This window comes from Girardinichthys multiradiatus, chromosome 8 (assembly GCF_021462225.1).
Source record: "Girardinichthys multiradiatus isolate DD_20200921_A chromosome 8, DD_fGirMul_XY1, whole genome shotgun sequence".
Lineage (NCBI taxonomy): Eukaryota > Metazoa > Chordata > Actinopteri > Cyprinodontiformes > Goodeidae > Girardinichthys > Girardinichthys multiradiatus.
In genome coordinates, this window is record NC_061801.1 from 10,248,585 (window position 1) to 10,267,456 (window position 18,872).

At 38.2% G+C, this 18,872-nt stretch overlaps 1 protein-coding gene across 1 annotated transcript in view; it reads left to right on the top strand.

Annotated features, from left to right (window-relative positions):
* LOC124873099 (synaptic vesicle glycoprotein 2C-like) overlaps window positions 1-18,872 on the top strand; it is a 106,674-nt gene that overhangs the window by 16,582 nt on the left and 71,220 nt on the right. The window contains exon 2 of the mRNA XM_047373622.1: window positions 4,976-5,863. Coding sequence (XP_047229578.1) covers window positions 5,266-5,863 — 598 coding nt within the window. The 5' untranslated portion in view covers window positions 4,976-5,265. The remainder of the gene's footprint in view (window positions 1-4,975; window positions 5,864-18,872) is intronic.

An 18,872-nucleotide genomic window follows, 5' to 3' on the forward strand; every position in this document is an offset into this window, starting at 1 on the left:
TATATTTGCATGGTAGAGTTTTACCTTGTACTTGTAGATGGAGCACCAAACTGTATTTACTGACAATGGTTGTGTTCCTGAGCCCATGTGGTAATATCGGTTGCAAAATGATGTGTTTTTTTAATGCATTACTTCCTGAGGGATTGAAGGTCACGGGCATTCAATGTTGGTTTTCGACAAACGCCACTCGATTGCTGTCCATCTTGGGTCACCATGAGTGCTCCGGTTATCACTTCCAGGTCAGCCTCGGAGTTGGTACATTCCCTTTCCATTAGATTTTGTCATTTGTAAACGTGTTTTGGGACTTGTGAAAGGGTTTTGTGTGTTGTTAAAGTGTTTTCTGAAATGTAAATTTGTTTTCTGAAATGTAAATTAGTTTTCTCAAGTGTAAATTTGTTTTAGCACTTGTAAAAGTGTTCAATTCTTGTTAAATTGTTTTCTGAAATGTAAATTTGTCCCAAACTTTGTAAAAGTGTTTCAGATTTTGTAATATTGGTTTGCACCTCTCAGTCACCATACTTGTCCCAAAGGCAAACCTTTCTTGAATAGATGTAGAAACGATTCCATCCAAAAAACATGAAACTATAGTTGAAAAAATGAAAACACGTGTATGCAAAGACATCTAGTGGTGTCCAAATGTGACTAAAAGAGGACTGGAGTTGATGAAATGAACTAATCAAGTCTGACTTGACAATGTTTAGGCCAAATTTGGATTAAACTTATGGACATTCCATTGTTTGAAATAAAGAATCTATCCAAACGACAGCACAGAACATCCCACCTCTTGAGATGGACTGGAAATATTGTGGCATTTTAATTCGTGTAAGATCTTATGCCATGAGATCTTGTTAAACCTCTATTAATGGATCTTTTCACCAAAGAACCAGTACTTTTGAATAAAGCTATCCAAGTCTAGAATGTCGAGAGCTTTCCATTGTGCGAGTTCAGCTAACAGGATGTAATCGCTAACATGTATGAGGACTTCTATGATATCATTTCTCCAAAATGAAGTTTTAAGGCATTATTACAGTAAAAGCATTTGTAAAAATATGTTTCTCAACCCACAAATAGATTGAGACAGCTTGTAAATGAATAAAGTAACTACAGAATTCACAATAAGAAAGGGGTTATAATCTTCGACCCTATGCATGTTCTTGTCTCAACCAAATGTAGACTCTTCAGTTGTGAGAGTGAGTTTGATGCAGCCCTTTGCCTGATGTGCATAACTTGTAAGGAAGTTGGACAGTTTTTCGATCTGGTTGAATAGAGCTGAATTTCTCTGCTGACATTCATCCTGCACTTTAAGGTGTCTCATCCAAAAGTGATAGTTCATTACAGTGTGTGATTAGACCCTCTCCAGTCACGCCATCAGCAAACTACTAATGTGTGAACAGAGCTCATCAGTGATCTGAGCACAAATTGCACTTTATGAGTAATTTTCAGAGTGCTGCAGTCCTGGAAATGCTCCAAACGTACTTCAAAGACATGAAGTGTAATTAGATGGAGTTCAGTTCTTGGACTGCAGGCTTTTCTGACATCAAGGAAACGTATCATTAATCACTAGGTGCATAGTTTATTGGCAATTGATCGCAGTTTTGCTTTAAACTGTTTCTCATTCTAAATTTGATTGTAATTGTAATATAAGATTGTTGCAAGTTGTGTAAGTTTTTTGACTCTAATTCAAAACCTACCTGGGTGCACAACCTCAAATGTTTTGTCCACATAGCATCTAAATAGCATTAATTTGTATACTAAATTACTAAAACTTAAATGTAAGACCTCTGCAATGCTGTAAATGAATGTGATGTTAAATGTTTTTTGAGACATGTTTGAACTGAATTTTATTAGTGTCCTATATGTATAATAATGTAATAATATATCTTGTGTCCGTCCATCCTGTTAAGCCCTAAGGGGTTTTAGAGTAATTTCCGCCTGAAATTACATAACTTAAAGTATAGCTCCACAACTACAAGAACTACATGCAAACCTTTGGTATCTGTGTAAAGGTAAGACATAAATGAATATATTTCAAGTGGAACCACTGTTGCAACTGTTACTATGTTTGATTTACTCATGATTAAACACAGAAAATGTTCTACTTTTTGGCCCTCGCCTTCATTTTTTTTCTAAATAAACATTGTAAAACACCATGAAAATCCTTTGGAAATCCTTGGAGAACCCCCAAGTTGTATTCATCAACATCTTGGCTATAACTGCAGCAAATGTAGACTGAATCAGTTGAAGCATTTATGTTCCACAAAGGTTTTAGTGGGCAATGTGGCAGGCGGAGATAGGATTTCGGCACAATTTAGCCAAATGTGCCAAAACTGTGCCGAATGTGTTTTTTACTTCATAAAAGGGAATCTGGTCAAATAAAAGTACTGATTACCATTGTAGGAGTCATTCTGCATATGACATAGCCTTTGGTCATGACATTTACCCTGTGTATCATCAAAATGTATCATTGTGCACTGCATAATATCAATATAATGAATACAAATCAAGTTGAATTGTATAGTTTCATCTCCAAACAATAGGATTTTATTGAAAACAAGAATATTCAATTGAAAACAATGTCAAGAAATGTGTTAAAAGCAGTTATGTATAAAAAAAACTGTGCAAACATGTTGAAAACCGTAACCCTAACACTGTTGTTGTGACTATGAATATGAATATTATTTAATATTTAATATTAATACTTTAATATTTTATCAAATAATATTTCGGTCTGTAAAGGGTTGTCCTGTGAATACCAGCCCAGCCCGGTGGTATTAGGACTGTAATGACACATCAGGCTTATTTTGTAACTACAATGGTGTGCAGAATAGACGTCTCACCTCAAAGAAGAAGATAAAGGCTCAAGCGAAGTGATGGTAGGCTGGGTCCTTTGTGTTTCAGATGGTCCTGCTAGGTCCTGGCTGTAAAAAATACAGAAATAGGGTTATTCTTTTTCTGATTACAAGATAATAAATTATTTATTATTGTACTGCAAAAATAACTAAACAACGTAAAAACCAGGTCTGTAATGCTGTAACAGTAAAGTGGTATTGGTAATATATCAATGACGTAACAGCTTCATGTAGTGTTGTTGCACGTGGGGTTGGGGGTGTAGTGTTGTTGCAAAGTTTTCTGATTACAAGATAATAAATTATTTCTTACTGTACTGCAAAAATAACTAAATAACATAAAAACCAGGTCTGTAATGCTGTAACAGTAAAGTGGTCTTGGTAAAGTATCAATGATGTAACAGCTGTTTTCCCTTTGTTCTGCACGCGGGGATGGGGATGTAGTTATTTGCAAAGTTTTGCAATTACAGGATAGTAAATTGTCTCAGAATTTATTATTTTGTGATAAGTTATTATTCATTATAAAGTAACAGTATAACTTACTCATGAACTGGGTCCATAAGAAAATATTCCTCTTCTTCCTCCGCTTCAGAAATCTCGCTGCTGTCTGATGATTCTTCTATGTCAACATCACTGTTGTTCCAAAGTTGTTCTAAGGCTTCAAAAACGGTCATTTTCCTCTTATGTGCAAATATAAATATTGGTGTTCAAGGGAAAAAAAATCACCACCGAAAGATATGCCAAAAACAACTTGCCAAGCGTTGTGTGGAGCGGTGCGTAAAACACAGCGCAAAGCAACTGTGAATCTGGATTTTACTACCTGCGTTACGCACGGAAATTGCGTCTCCGGACAATGTCTCACAAAGTCACATGATACCCTGTTGGAAAGGGGAGAGTCTGTAATTTTCAATGATACCAGCCGTGGGGTGTGTGGCAACAACATGTGTGTTTACTGTAGCGTTTTTCTGGTTTAGTCAGCAACTTCCGGTGGATCTTGAAATGGCATCTTGTGTTTTTAAATTGCCGCCAAACTGAACATATTTGTCGAAAACTAAGTTGGTGGTTCATTTTAGAAGCATTAAAGACTCATCTTGCAAGGGGTTTAGAAAAAAAACAATTGCTGTTTGACCTACTTTTAGAGATGGCGAAAGATGAATGCCATTGTTTTCAGCCCGCTGGCAGGCCGGCCAGGCTTAACTGGTTATAGCCACTATATTGGTGCTGGGTTTGTGGGGGGTGCTTTTGTCCAGCGGTGGGCGAAAAGCAGGATACACCCTGGATAGGTCATCAGTCCATCACAGAGCAACACAGAGATACACACAGACAGACAATGATGCTCACAAACACTCAGACCTACGGACAAACTAGAAAGACCAATTAAGCTAAAAGCATGAATATTTTGATCTGTCGGAGGAACCTAGAGTATACAGAAAGAAGCAACCGAGGAACCACCTAGGCTCAAGCCTCTTTGGAGGTGAGGAACTTAGGAACCTCGTAACTACTTCCAAGCATGGTGAAGGCAGCATCATACTGAGGGTCTGTTTTGCCACCAGTGGTATTGGTTCACTGCACAAAATGGTAGGAACAATAGAGATGGAGGACTATCTCCAGATTTTTCAACATTACCTTAAATTAAACAGTTCAGTGGTTAAACATGGATAAAACTAGATGTTTCAACTGAATAAAGATTCCAAATACATCTGGTCTTTGAATGGTTAAAACAGACTAACTTTAAGCTTCTATTATGACTCTGAACTCAATCATGTTGAAAATATATTAACTGTCTTTAAAAATCAAGTTTATGCCATGAAGCCCACCAGTTTTAATGACATTTACCACACCTTTACTTCTCACAGGACATGACAATGCATTTTTTAAATTTTCACTCTAAAAGTCAGTGACTTCACATGGTGTGTTTTCAATTAATTATTTTCTTTCCTTTTTTCCATCTCAGCATACCATTCATTGCTGTTAGATTGCTCTTTTATAGGTTTCATTTTAAGGTTTGACTTCCTGAGTGTAAAAATGCTCTTTCAGCTATTATAACAAAGAAATGCTGCAGTTACTGGTAACACATTTTAATCAATTTAAACAGTCTCTTTGTTTTATTTTCCTTTATGTCCCCACAGATTCCCTCTACTGAGTTCTGACAGGACTGTGGAGCTTCCTAATTTCAGATAGTGTGTCCATCTGAGCTGTCTGGTTACTCCCATCCAGTGGAAGTAGACATGATTATTTAAGCATTAGTTATCTGGCAGCTGGTTACCTTTCAAAGCTTATAAACTGTTTTCCACCTCACTTTCTCTTAAAAAGAGCATCAGTAAGAAAACAGGTACTTCAAATTTGCTGTACCTCATGCAATAGAAAAGCTATAAAATCGAAGTAAAATACATTTAGTGCCAGCTCTCCTTGTGCGAAGATGGATGAAGCACCTAACAACAGGACCTCCTTGGTCAAAGGTGCCAAGGACATTGCAAAGGAAGCCAAGAGGCATGCTGCCAAAAATTTCAACAAAGCTGCTGATCGTGCCTCTGATGAATACTCTGGCCAACGCAGCTACAACCGCTTTCACAATGAGGATGACAACTACAACGTATACACTCAGCCAGACGGTCAATATGGTGACAATGCAGCCAATGACGAGGACGGGGCGTCCAGTGATGCGACAGAGGGTCATGATGACGAAGACGAGATCTATGAGGGAGAGTACCAAGGTGTTCCGGCCTACAACGATGGGAAGCCCCGGGACGGGCAAGTGGCTCTGGGCCAGCCAGTTTCAGATAGCCTTAAGAGCCAAAAGGATCTGGAAAACGAGAGGCAGGCAGATGAGGAGGAGCTGGCTCAGCAATATGAGCTGATCATGCAAGAGTGTGGCCATGGGAGGTTCCAGTGGCAACTGTTCTTTGTGCTCGGACTGGCACTTATGTCCGATGGTGTGGAAGTTTTTGTAGTGGGGTTCGTCCTGCCTAGTGCTGAGACAGACATGTGTGTCCCCAACTCTGGTGCTGGATGGCTTGGTAAGTGTTCTATTCAATTTAATACTGAATGAATATACAAAACCACCGCAAGCCATTCTCCATTATGTTATTCATTAGGTTTTTAAATGTCATTCCTATCAATGTGGAGTGCCTTTCATTCTCTCATAGTTGCAATACACCTACAACTATTTATTACAAGACAGTCAAGTCATGTTGGAGGTGAGAATGAAAACAAAAACTTCAAGTTCAGCATAACAGAACATGCTCTCCTAAAGCACGTCAAGTGGCTGCAACTATGCAGAGGAGTGCTCCAAAAGGTGCGCCATTATATGTGATCAACAAGTGGTGGCACTGAAAGCAAAATAGTATTTTAGCCTGGTATCTTTCACAAGAAATCAAAGTGGGAATTCCAATGTCCCCAGTTGTAGTTTTTGATCACAATTTTGTTTGTTTTTGTTGATAACATTAGCATATATATAGAGAAAATGTGTGGTGTCCTAGTTTATTAACTGATTTACTGGAATTGAATATCCTGTTTGTGGTTGTGAGCTGATATAGATCTAACTCAGCTGCCCAAATCAACCCGGTCTCTCAGTTATTTTCATGCACATTTAGGGTAACTTAAGATTTTAGCGATCATTTAATCCACAAAGCCCTTGCAAAGCAGGTTTTGCTCCTCAAAAATGTTTTTTTTTTTGCTTGGCAGTGCAATTTAAGTGCTGAAGCTGTTTGCTGATATTTAAATGGGGCATGCGTTCAAACAAATTACATTCACAAGGCATCTCTGTAATCTGTAATAATACTTTGTCAAAACGTGTATAAAATCCTTTTGCTGTTTTGTCAAATTAATTACTTTCAATTATTAACCTTGCTTTCATTTAATATGCATTAAAACATCACTAATGCATTCAAAAATGCCATCCTGTATGTTCTGTTCAGTTTCTGGTTCCTACTTTATTAGTTTATCTGGAACCCTATGAGGACACTTTTTCTTATTCTCTCTTTAGTTTTGTTAAATGTTATGTTAGGTTCAGCTAGACTTTGAAGCAAGAACTACTTTGACCCTTTTTTTTAAATTTTGCAAATAGCTTGCACTTGTTGGAGTTGGGATTTTGTTTTGTGCTTTTTACTTTGTTGATTAAAGACGGAGAGCTAATTGTTCCAATTGACTGGTGATTTTGGAGAAATGTATATATTGTGGAAAAAACTTAAATATTTATAGTCATTACAGTTGCCGCATTTTAGTGGAAATTTGGCTGTTCATCTTTTATATAAAATGTAAATTCATTATTTTTCTGGAATTCAAAATCAATATAATGTGTCCCAGCCTGTGAACATATACCTATTTACTATCAATTTAACACAATTCAATTCAATTCAATTCAAAAATACTTTATTAATCCCAAAGGGAAATTAAATGTTGTTATAGCTCATATTATGAAGGTTTCCTCAAAGAAACGTTGTAGATGCTGATGGCTGTGGGCAGGAAGGATCTCCTGTAGCGCTCAGTCTTACAGCAGATCTGAAGAAGCCTGAAGACACTCTGTTGTTGTAGGACAGTCTCATGAAGAGGATGCTCAGGGTTCTCCATAATGTTCTTCATTTTATGAAGAATCTGTCTTTCCACAATGATCTCCAGAGGTTCCAGATGAGTCCCCACAACAGAACCAGCCTTTTTTATCAGCTTGTTGAGCTTTTTTAAGTCCCTGGCTCTGATGCTGCTTCCCCAGCAGATGATGGCAGAAGAGATCACACTCTCCACAACATACTTATAGAAGATATGCAGCATCTTGCTGCAAACACCAAAGGACCTAAGCTTCCTCAAGAAGTACAGTCTGTCCTGTCCCTTCTTGTAGATGACTTCACAGTTGCATCTCCACTCTAGTCTGTTGTCCAGGTGAACACCGAGGTATTTATACTCCTCCACCACCTCCACCTCTTCTCCCATGATAGAAATAGGTTTTGACTTATTCCTGTTTCTCTTAAAATCTACAATCATCTCCTTTGTTTTAATCACGTTCAAAATGAGATGATTGTTTCCACACCATGCCACAAAGCGGTCCACCCCCTTCCTGTACTCAGCTTCTTGTCCATCTCTGATCCACCCCACAACTGCATAATCATCCGAGTATTTCTGCAGATGACAGGAGTCTGTCTTGTACTGGAAGTCTGAGGTGTACAGAGTGAAAAGGAATGGTGAGAGTACAGTCCCCTGTGGTGCTCCTGTGCTGCTGACTACCTGGTTAGACTCACAACCCTTCAGTCTCACAAACTGTGGTCTGTTTGTCAGGTAGTCTTTGATCCAGTAGATTGTTGAGGCCTCCAGCTGAGTCTTCTGGAGTTTCTGACAAAGCATATCAGGTTGGATTGTATTAAATGCACTGGAGAAATCAAAGAACATGATCCTCACAGTGCTGCTGGCTTTGTCGAGATGACAGTGGGTTTGTTGAAGCAGGTGTATGATGGCATCTTCAACTCCAACTCCACAGCGATAAGCAAACTGAAGGGGGTCCTGATGGTTTACTGTTTGCTTACTCAGGTGGGCCAACAGGAGTCTCTCTAGGACCTTCATGATGTGAGATGCGAAGCTTGTTTCTGAACTGAATCTATTGAAGAATGTGTTCAGTTCATTGGCTTTGTCCAGACCTCCATCAGTCTGATCACCCTTCTGCTTGAAGCCTGTGATCTTCTTCATCCCTGTCCACACATCTCTGATATTGTTTTGCTGGAGCTTGTTCTCCAGCTTCTTCTTGTACATCTCCTTGCTGTCTCTTATTTTGACTTTAAGTTGCTTTTGTATAATCCTCAATAATTCTCTGTCTCCCTCTCTGAAGGCTCTTTTTTTCTTGTTAAGCAGGTCCTTCAGGTCACTGGTGATCCAAGGTTTGTTATTGGGGAAGCATCTCACGGTTCTGGTGGGGATGATGTTATCCACACAGAAGTTTATATAGTCGGTTACACACTCAGTCATGGCATTGATGTCCTCTCCATGTGGCTGGCACAGTGCATCCCAGTCTGTAGCCTCAAAGCAACCTTGCAGAGCTTCTTCAGCTTCCTGTGACCATTTTCTCACAGTCCTCTTTATTACAGGTTGCCTCTGAACAAGGGGCTTATATTTCGAGCAGAGAAAAACGATTGTGATCTGATTTGCCAACTGAAACGTTCAAGTAAAAGAAATAAATAATAAAAAAATAATAATAATAAAATATATATATATATATATATATATATATATATATATATATATATATATATATATATATATATATATATATATACAGGTCCTTCTCAAAATATTAGCATATTGTGATAAAGTTCATTATTTTCCATAATGTTATGATGAAAATTTAACATTCATATATTTTAGATTCATTGCACACTAACTGAAATATTTCAGGTCTTTTATTGTCTTAATACGGATGATTTTGGCATACAGCTCATGAAAACCCGAAATTCCTATCTCACAAAATTAGCATATTTCATCCGACCAATAAAAGAAAAGTGTTTTTAATACAAAAAACATCAACCTTCAAATAATCATGTACAGTTATGCACTCAATACTTGGTCGGGAATCCTTTGGCAGAAATGACTGCTTCAATGCGGCGTGGCATGGAGGCAATCAGCCTGTGGCACTGCTGAGGTCTTATGGAGGCCCAGGATGCTTCGATAGCGGCCTTTAGCTCATCCAGAGTGTTGGGTCTTGAGTCTCTCAACGTTCTCTTCACAATATCCCACAGATTCTCTATGGGGTTCAGGTCAGGAGAGTTGGCAGGCCAATTGAGCACAGTGATACCATGGTCAGTAAACCATTTACCAGTGGTTTTGGCACTGTGAGCAGGTGCCAGGTGGTGCTGAAAAATGAAATCTTCATCTCCATAAAGCTTTTCAGCAGATGGAAGCATGAAGTGCTCCAAAATCTCCTGATAGCTAGCTGCATTGACCCTGCCCTTGATAAAACACAGTGGATCAACACCAGCAGCTGACACGGCACCCCAGACCATCACTGACTGTGGGTACTTGACACTGGACTTCTGGCATTTTGGCATTTCCTTCTCCCCAGTCTTCCTCCAGACTCTGGCACCTTGATTTCCGAATGACATGCAGAATTTGCTTTCATCCGAAAAAAGTACTTTGGACCACTGAGCAACAGTCCAGTGCTGCTTCTCTGTAGCCCAGGTCAGGCGCTTCTGTCGCTGTTTCTGGTTCAAAAGTGGCTTGACCTGGGGAATGCGGCACCTGTAGCCCATTTCCTGCACACGCCTGTGCATGGTGGCTCTGGATGTTTCTACTCCAGACTCAGCCCACTGCTTCCGCAGGTCCCCCAAGGTCTGGAAACGGCCCTTCTCCACAATCTTCCTCGGGGTCCGGTCACCTCTTCTCGTTGTGCAGCGTTTTCTGCCACACTTTTTCCTTCCCACAGACTTCCCACTGAGGTGCCTTGATACAGCACTCTGGGAACAGCCTATTCGTTCAGAAATTTCTTTCTGTGTCTTACCCTCTTGCTTGAGGGTGTCAATAGTGGCCTTCTGGACAGCAGTCAGGTCGGCAGTCTTACCCATGATTGGGGTTTTGAGTGATGAACCAGGCTGGGAGTTTTAAAGGCCTCAGGAATCTTTTGCAGGTGTTTAGAGTTAACTTGTTGATTCAGATGATTAGGTTCATAGCTCGTTTAGAGACCCTTTTAATGATATGCTAATTTTGTGAGATAGGAATTTTGGGTTTTCATGAGCTGTATGCCAAAATCATCCGTATTAAGACAATAAAAGACCTGAAATATTTCAGTTAGTGTGCAATGAATCTAAAATATATGAATGTTAAATTTTCATCATGACATTATGGAAAATAATGAACTTTATCACAATATGCTAATATTTTGAGAAGGACCTGTATATATATATATAAATAACTTTTTATCATGATCCTGGGGTGTTTGGGTTTTGATTTTCTTACTGTATATATTTTGACCATTTCTTTGCTGTTTATTTTGTTCTGAAGGTCGAACTTTCTTTAGTCTATTTCTCTGAGCTCATTATTGTTAGGCGATTTCCTTAATAGTTCCTTCTTTTAAGTTTTAGTATTCTACATACATCAAAAGTTATTTCCTGTTAGATTTTTCTTAGATACTTTCCTGGGTATCTTTTTGTGTTTCTGCTCTGCTGTGCATAATTAGTCTCCCTCCTACAGTTGCTTTGCCTTCTCTCTGCCTCAGTTGCTCCTCATTTTATCTTCTGCTTAATTTGTCATGTTCTCCATTGTGTATTGCCTCAGTATTGCCTCTTTCCGGTTCCAGCACTGCTTGGCTCCAAACTTCATGGCTCCACCCCACTATACCGTACTCTACTCAGCCTTCAAACCCTACCTCAAGCGTCATGTGCTGTGCAAAGTAAAATAAACAATCACCATCGTAAATCATGTCCTCTTAAAACAGTGAGGTTATGGAGTACAGACAACACTCCCATTCACCTCTTGCAGGATGATGGATGATGATTTCGAACCACGGCACTGGCTTTCATTTTGACCTGCTCCGGCCATTATTATCCGTAATATTTCACTAATATGTCACTTTTAATTTTTTTTTTTAGCTTTTCCCGGCATGGAACTCTTCGCTACCTTGGCGAACATTTTCTGCTTATTTTATTATTGAAGTACCCAGCTTTACTTTAGTCTGTCTCTGCAATTAAGACCATCACTAAACCGAATCATGACACTTAACTTTTTCTGTAAAAGTTATTTTAAAAAATATAATTTCTAATCAGGAATAAATTAGGACAACTCTACATTTGTTATTAATCACATACAGGTGCATCACATCAGGTGCACATGATAAGCACATCATTTTGAAGGTGGGTTGCCCTGTTTAAACCTCAGACACTTAGTCTAGTATGTTCCTGACTTTTAGATCCAAAGAGCCGTCTGAGCCCCTTAGAAAGAAGATAGTAGCAGCTCATGTATCTGTGAGGGATTTAAAGAATATGGAATAAGTCATTCGACTGTATGGAAAGTACAAGTGGAAGACATTTAAAACAACTGCCAACATCCCCAGGTCTGACTGTGTGGCCAAGTTAACCCTGATAGCAGACTGTGAGATGCTAAATTAAGTTGCCAAAAACCCTAAAAAGAGATAATGGAATCTAGAGCAGAATCTTGCTACTGTTGATTTTCTACATCAACAGTTGATGTAGAAAATGCATGAAGGCCAGACAGACATTTGGCAGTGAGAACGAATCCAAAAACCAGGACTTCTAGAATGATGTTTTATTTTTTGACAGACGAGTCAAAAACTGAAAAATTTATCAAATGAACTATTGTGCAAACAGAGTAATGTGTGACACTTTCAGCCATAATTTGTATTCTGCAGAAGCAGTCATAGAGTTGTCATGGCACCAGGTATTTAGATATATGAGTAGGAGGTGTCATCACTCCCACTCTGGGGAAAGGTTATCTGTTTGCATGTTTGAATGTGTGCTGTTTGTGATGTGTCTTCTTATTTTCTCACTGATATCAAAACTAGCTTCAAGCACAAGCCTTTTTTTCTCTTCAGTTTACACTTAGTTCTAATTTAATATTGGAGTCTTTACACAGACACCAAAACATGACAAACAGTAACAACGTCTGCCAATAAGTTAAGATTTTAAGGTCTTCTAACAACTGATGGAAAAAGAATGCTCCTCTTTCAAAAGCAGGGTGGTTTATTATTCACCCGGACTTCTCCTGTATTCTGACTCATCTCTCTGTGGGAGCCAGAAGGGAAAGAATAGAAAGAATGAGTCATTTTACCAGCTGGCTTACACACAGCATAAATAATGGATGTGTGTACATGCTCACTTGTAAAGAATAAACCGTACACAACAGTCCTGATTGGTGCTTTTATCACAAACCATTGAGAAGGTCAAGAATTGGTTGATAAGAGTGCTTCAGTGGAGCTCCCATCTGAAAGGAGTAAACCGTGGAAATGACAAATTACAAAGAAAGAGGAGTTCATCCCCCAAGAATGTTATCTTAGATTCAGTGTTTAGATATGGTCTCAAATTAGTTAATAAATATTAATTTCAGCCTTAGCCTAAAATTTATTACATAGAGCATTATGAAAGGATAAAACTGCTATTGCCATGTGGTTCTGTGGGTATTAGTCATATGACACTATCTGATTTCGTTTACATATCTTGAAGAACTGATGTAGAATAAATCAATTTTGTTTCATCAGGTGTAAGAATATGTGCCATGTGTACCTCAGACGTGACAGTCAAGTGCTTTTTGTGAGAAAGGATTTCGGAGTTGTTACTATAAAGACTATTATGTCTGGACTGATCCAGCTACTTCTTCTCAGGATTTTCCTGGCTGTAGCTTCAAACTCAATATGCATCTTTTTAACTGAGTTTACTGTTGTTTTGCGCACTCTAAATGCAACGAATTGCAACAAAATCTCGCTCAAATGTACATTGTGAATGTGCAGTTGAAAGACAATAAAGTCTGCTGCTAACATGCTACTGTGTACTGCCATAACCTTTGTAGACAATTACTAACACATGCTTTTACACATGAGCTCCTTAATAAGACAAAAGTATCAGAGATGCACTAATCAAAAACTTTGTTGCCAACTTACAATAAGCCCAGGGTATCCATTTAGGCTGTAGTTCTTAAAAGTAGTTCTTAAAAACTATAAATACGAAGCAAAAATGTCTTTGTGAATTGGAAATTGGTATGCCTAGGTTACACTGCTGTGTCTCTCTGCATCACTAAAACTCTACAAACACAGTAATCTCATCCAGGTTATGAGACAGAGGTGTCTAAAAAAAAAGCAAATGAAACCAAACAAAATGAATTACAATATATCTCATTTTTTTTCTGAAAATAGATGGTAGAGTGCTGTTTAAGAAAAACATTATTTTTTTATTTTTTATTATAGGTTATTGATATTCAGACATAATATAAAATCTGGATTTTAAACTATTACTCAGTCTAATCTCATGTGAATAAAAACAAACTGCCTGCATGCAACTGTTATTTATAAAGCAAAGACTGAGCCACAACAGCAGAGCTGTGTGTGGAAAAACTAAATACACCCTTGCTGCTTTAACGGGATTTACAAGGCATCAAAGCAGCCAGGTGCTGCCAATGAGAGGCCAAATAATCACCAGCAGGTGTGACCACCTTGAATAAAGCAGCAGGTTTGGCTGTTCAGTGGTGTTAAATTAGTCAGTTCCAGCAATGGCCTAAAGTCCCAGCTGCAACCTGATTAAAATGCTGAGGTAAGACTGCAGTCAACCGTGGAGAAACTAAGGTCTAAAGACTTCTATGGGCTGAAGCAAGGTTTCTTCCGTAATGATGTGAGAGACTGATGCATTTATAGAGAACATGATTACTGAGTATTATTGCTGATAAAAGGTGGTCCTGCAAGGTGCTAGATAATGAGTTGTACTTAGTTTTTCCATACGCAGCATTTCCATGTCGGCCTTGTTTTTGAGAAATAACAGATATGTATTTGTACATTAAGGGTTAGACATATAGAACCTGACAAAGACCAAGTCATTTTTATTTTTTTCCACAAATGTAAACCCCCAAAAAGGATGTACTTTCTTTCTATCATGACTCTTAATATTAAATTAGATTGCATGCACATACTCATCATAGGCTGATATTCATTTGGATGACATAGAAATATAATTAAGTCTCTATAGGTTATTAGGCTGCAGTCAGTGAATGCAGAAAGATATGTTGGTCAGAATTAAATCTGAAATTGTGTATTTCAAACTGTGCTTTGGGTTTCCAGGATCTGCAATACAACTTGTTAGACATAAAAACACTTCTTAATCCAAAGACCTTCAATGACCTCAATCAGGCAGACTGCCTCAGCTTCACTCTCGAATGTATTTATTGGTGTTTTTTCCCCTTTTTCTATTACAATGGACACCAGGCCTAATTGAGCAATAAACGTCATTAGGTTCAAGGTGAAAAAAAACCAATTTTTTTAACAACCATTTCATATAACAACTAATCTGGTATGGTCAAAACATCTAGAACTTGACACACTCACATAAGTTATAGAGGAATAACTCATGTTACCAAACCCCACCTTTGAAGGTTAAACAAGTTGAAAAAACATAATGTATACAAGTAGTTTATTGAGCCAAGCCAACTTTATCTATAAAGCACATTACAAAACAGCAGGCAATGACCCAAGTGCTGAACAAAAAGAATGATTAAAATATAGAGTCCATTTTAGAAGTGGATAGTGATAGGCACTTCCATTCATTGGCAAGTCCCAATAATTGAACAAGAGATTAGAATTTAAAACAAATAAAAGTAGAAATAAAATCCAAGTAAAAGTTGAAACAACAAAATATGTTATACAAAGTAAAAAAAATTAATTAAAATGAACAATTTATACTGGGTCAAAAGCCAGAGAGAAGTGGGTCTTAAGAGAAGATTTAAAACTAGTTAGTGAAGAGGCTTTTCTAATTTGCAGCAGCAAAGCATTCCTTAATTTGGGAGCTGCAATGGCAAAAGCTGATTTCCCCTAAGCTTCCGCCATGTCCATTCAAATCCAAAAACGTACTAAATCCAAGGTACAAAGAGTTACAGTAATCCAGCTGGGTTGTAACAAAGCCATGGATTACTGTTTTGAAGTCCTCTTTCGACAAGGTGTTTTTTTTTATTTTGTCAGTTGCTTCAGGTGAAAAATTTTAAATTTTATTATTGCACTGATCTGCCCATGCAGTCTAAAAATCCCTGTCCATTTTAATACCAAAGTTTGTGACAATAGTTTTTCTGTAATCTGTCAGACGGCCAAGGTCTACACAAGAGGAAGACCCTCCAATGACATTCATGCTAAAAATCTATCACCTCTTATTGTCAATGAAATTTAAAAAGTTAAAAACTATCGAAGCTTTTAAATCCTCAAGACAATAATTTAAACTCTGCATAGTCATGTTCCTGTTTTAGTGAGTATCATATGCATAGCAATATAAAGTTATCTTATGCTTTCTGAAAATGGAGTCAAGGGGCAGGAGATACAGGGAAAATAACAGAGGTCAAAGAAACAAGCCCTGTGGGACCTCACTTGACAATGGAACAGCGGAGGATGAGCAATCATTCAGTGACACACAAAACGTCCTCTCAGCAAAGTACGATCTATAGGTCTCTGTCATTCAGAGATGCGCAAAAAACAGCACAAGCGCAAACAGAGCAGACAATGAGAGATGGCAAGCCATACACATTGGCGCCATCCCGTCCAGTCCAATCAGAAAATCATTTTCTGTGATGGCTGGTTAATAACAATGATTGCAGTATATTGTCACATTTGCCTAGAGGTTGACGTTAGTGAAATTAGACCTTGCTACTTTGCCTTGTGTGCCTGTTGTAAATGTGTAGTAAAACTAGACATTGTCCCCCTCACCTCACAAACTGTTAATGCTGAAGGCGGACAAAATTTACACCTTGCACTGTTTTTTTCTTCTTACTCAGATTTAGTAACTTTGGAATCACATTTTTCTGCTGTCAGAATCCAGGCATTTGCTCCACGAAAGCTAGACTGCAAGTGGATCCTCAATAGTGCTCTTTTAACTTTGAGAGTCAAATGCCTTAATCCCGTCTACTGCTGTAAACATTCAAGTGCAAACAAAAATTGACTGTCATAAGCAACAATAAAATTGTTTTTGTTTTCTGAGATGGCAGCATGCAGCTGTGCTGTCACCCCTTATGTTGCTTTTGCTTTTAATTCACAGATTGCCACTCTGGGTCCCTGAGCAAGACCCTTAGCCCCAGAATGCTCCCCGGGCGCCGCACAACGGCAGCCCACTGCTCCCTATAAGGGATGGGTTAAATGCAGAGGGTCTAATTTCCCCTCGGGGATCAATAAAGTATCAATTATTATTATTATTATTCAGATTGTTGTTTAGTTTTTTTTTTTGGGGGGGTTGTGCATCTACAGATAAAGATGAAAGGGAGTTACGAGTCTCAAACCGGCCCTTTTTCGAGGCCCAAAGATATGTGACTGAACCCAAGACCGAGGCATCACATTCAAAGACCAAGCAAAAGACCAGGGAAAAACGGCCTTAAGCCCTATATCCCTGGTAAGGGATACTAAAATGTTGCCTTTTCCCTTAAGTCAGTGAGGTCCAACTTTTTATCATGCTTTTTATCATACTATAAAATTAATTAGAGAGCTATGTCAGGGTTGTGGTTCTTGGAGTGTAAACAAATGAAGACAGGCAGGAGCAGATCAGGGAAAGTAAAAAGGTTTAATAAATAAACAAAAACTTACAGGCAGGCGAAAACAGTTGCAGGCAAGAACATGGAACATTGCTTGGCTTGACAAAAAAGTGTTATGGACAGCAGAGCAGAACAAAATAAACCAGCAATGAATAAACAGAACAGAGGAGCATATATGGGGCATGGCACAGGTGAAGCAAGGAGACTGACTGGCAATGTGCAGGCAGACCAAATGGAGTTGATTGCAAGCTGACTGTGGCTGGGAGTAAAAACAAGAACCTGAATGGGCTAAACAGAGAAGCAATAAAACAATCTAACCAAAGGAAGTTCTTACAGAACAAACATGCTCTATGAACAGAATACAAGAAATTAAGTTTAAAGGAACACCTGTAAGTCATAATGATCAGAAGCGAGATCAAAAACACAACTTGGAGAACATAATCAGAATCAGAGAAAAACCCAAAACAAAAACTCAAACACCCTTAAATAATGACAAGCCAAAAACATGTCTATTGAAAGAAACAATTTTAATTTGTCAAAATGTGATCTTAAGATCTTCTTTGTACCATGGAAGAATCATAATGGGCTGATGAGTAGTTTGTGGTCTTAGGATGGATCAGGATCTTACAATTTTTTCATGAAATCCACCTGGTTTGCAGAGTAAACTACTCAAAAAAAAAAAAAAAAAAAAAACCCCAAAAAACTTAAAACACATTTTTACCCATATAAATTTTCATATTCTTAAATCGTTATAAGGCATTATCAGCAGATTCATTCCTAATTCATTCCTAATTTACTTTCAATAAAATTTATGTTCCTGGTACTATAATCTAAAGGTAAGATCCTTTTTTTCTTCTCTTGTCTGTCCTATGGTCTATCACCCTCACACTATAATGCGTTTGATACTGTCTCTCAAAGCTTCTCTGTACCTCTTAGCCATGCTGGTGATCTGAAGATATGGGCTCAGGTTAATCTCTGCAGCATTGTGCTTTACTGCAGTTTAGCCATGGTAGACTGGCTCACGTACCTCCCTGGAGAAAAGGAAGGGAGAAGGAGAGCGCTGCTCTAACTCACTCCCTCTCAATGCCCTCCCCACTACTCGTGGTGCTCCACAACATATGGCTTGGATGTGGGTGTTTTCCTGCATCACTATAGTCTGAACCAAGAGGGAAAACCAACTTTTTTACAGAACTATAGAAATATGGTATCGGTTTAAGTATGGTCTTAACCATAATAGGTTCAAGTAGTTTCTCTCCATATCAGAAAACAAATACTAAAGTTAGATTTTAATCTAAATTGACAGGAAAACAAAGCTCCACTTATATATTTTACTTTACATCCAAATAGCCAACATGATATGATGTCAAAGAAAAATTATTCTCTTACACCTATAAATAATATCCAGTCCAAACCAATGGCATCCAAAAATTACCTAATGTTTGAAGGTTGCAAATTAGTTTGGGAATCTGAGACCGACCCACACCTCTCTTTTGGAAATTTGTCACAAACCTTGTAGGGGACATGGTAAACATTTTGAAGCAATTGCTCAGGTCAGATAGGAAAACTAACAATAAATGTCACCTTGCTCACAGCATCCCCAAATTGACGCATGGTGCTGGCAGCATCATACTGTGGGGATGTTTTTCTTCTGCATGGACAAACCTTAAATACAGGTCCTTCTCAAAATATTAGCATATTGTGATAAAGTTCATTATTTTCCATAATGTAATGATGAAAATTTAACATTCATATATTTTAGATTCATTGCACACTAACTGAAATATTTCAGGTCTTTTATTGTCTTAATACGGATGATTTTGGCATACAGCTCATGAA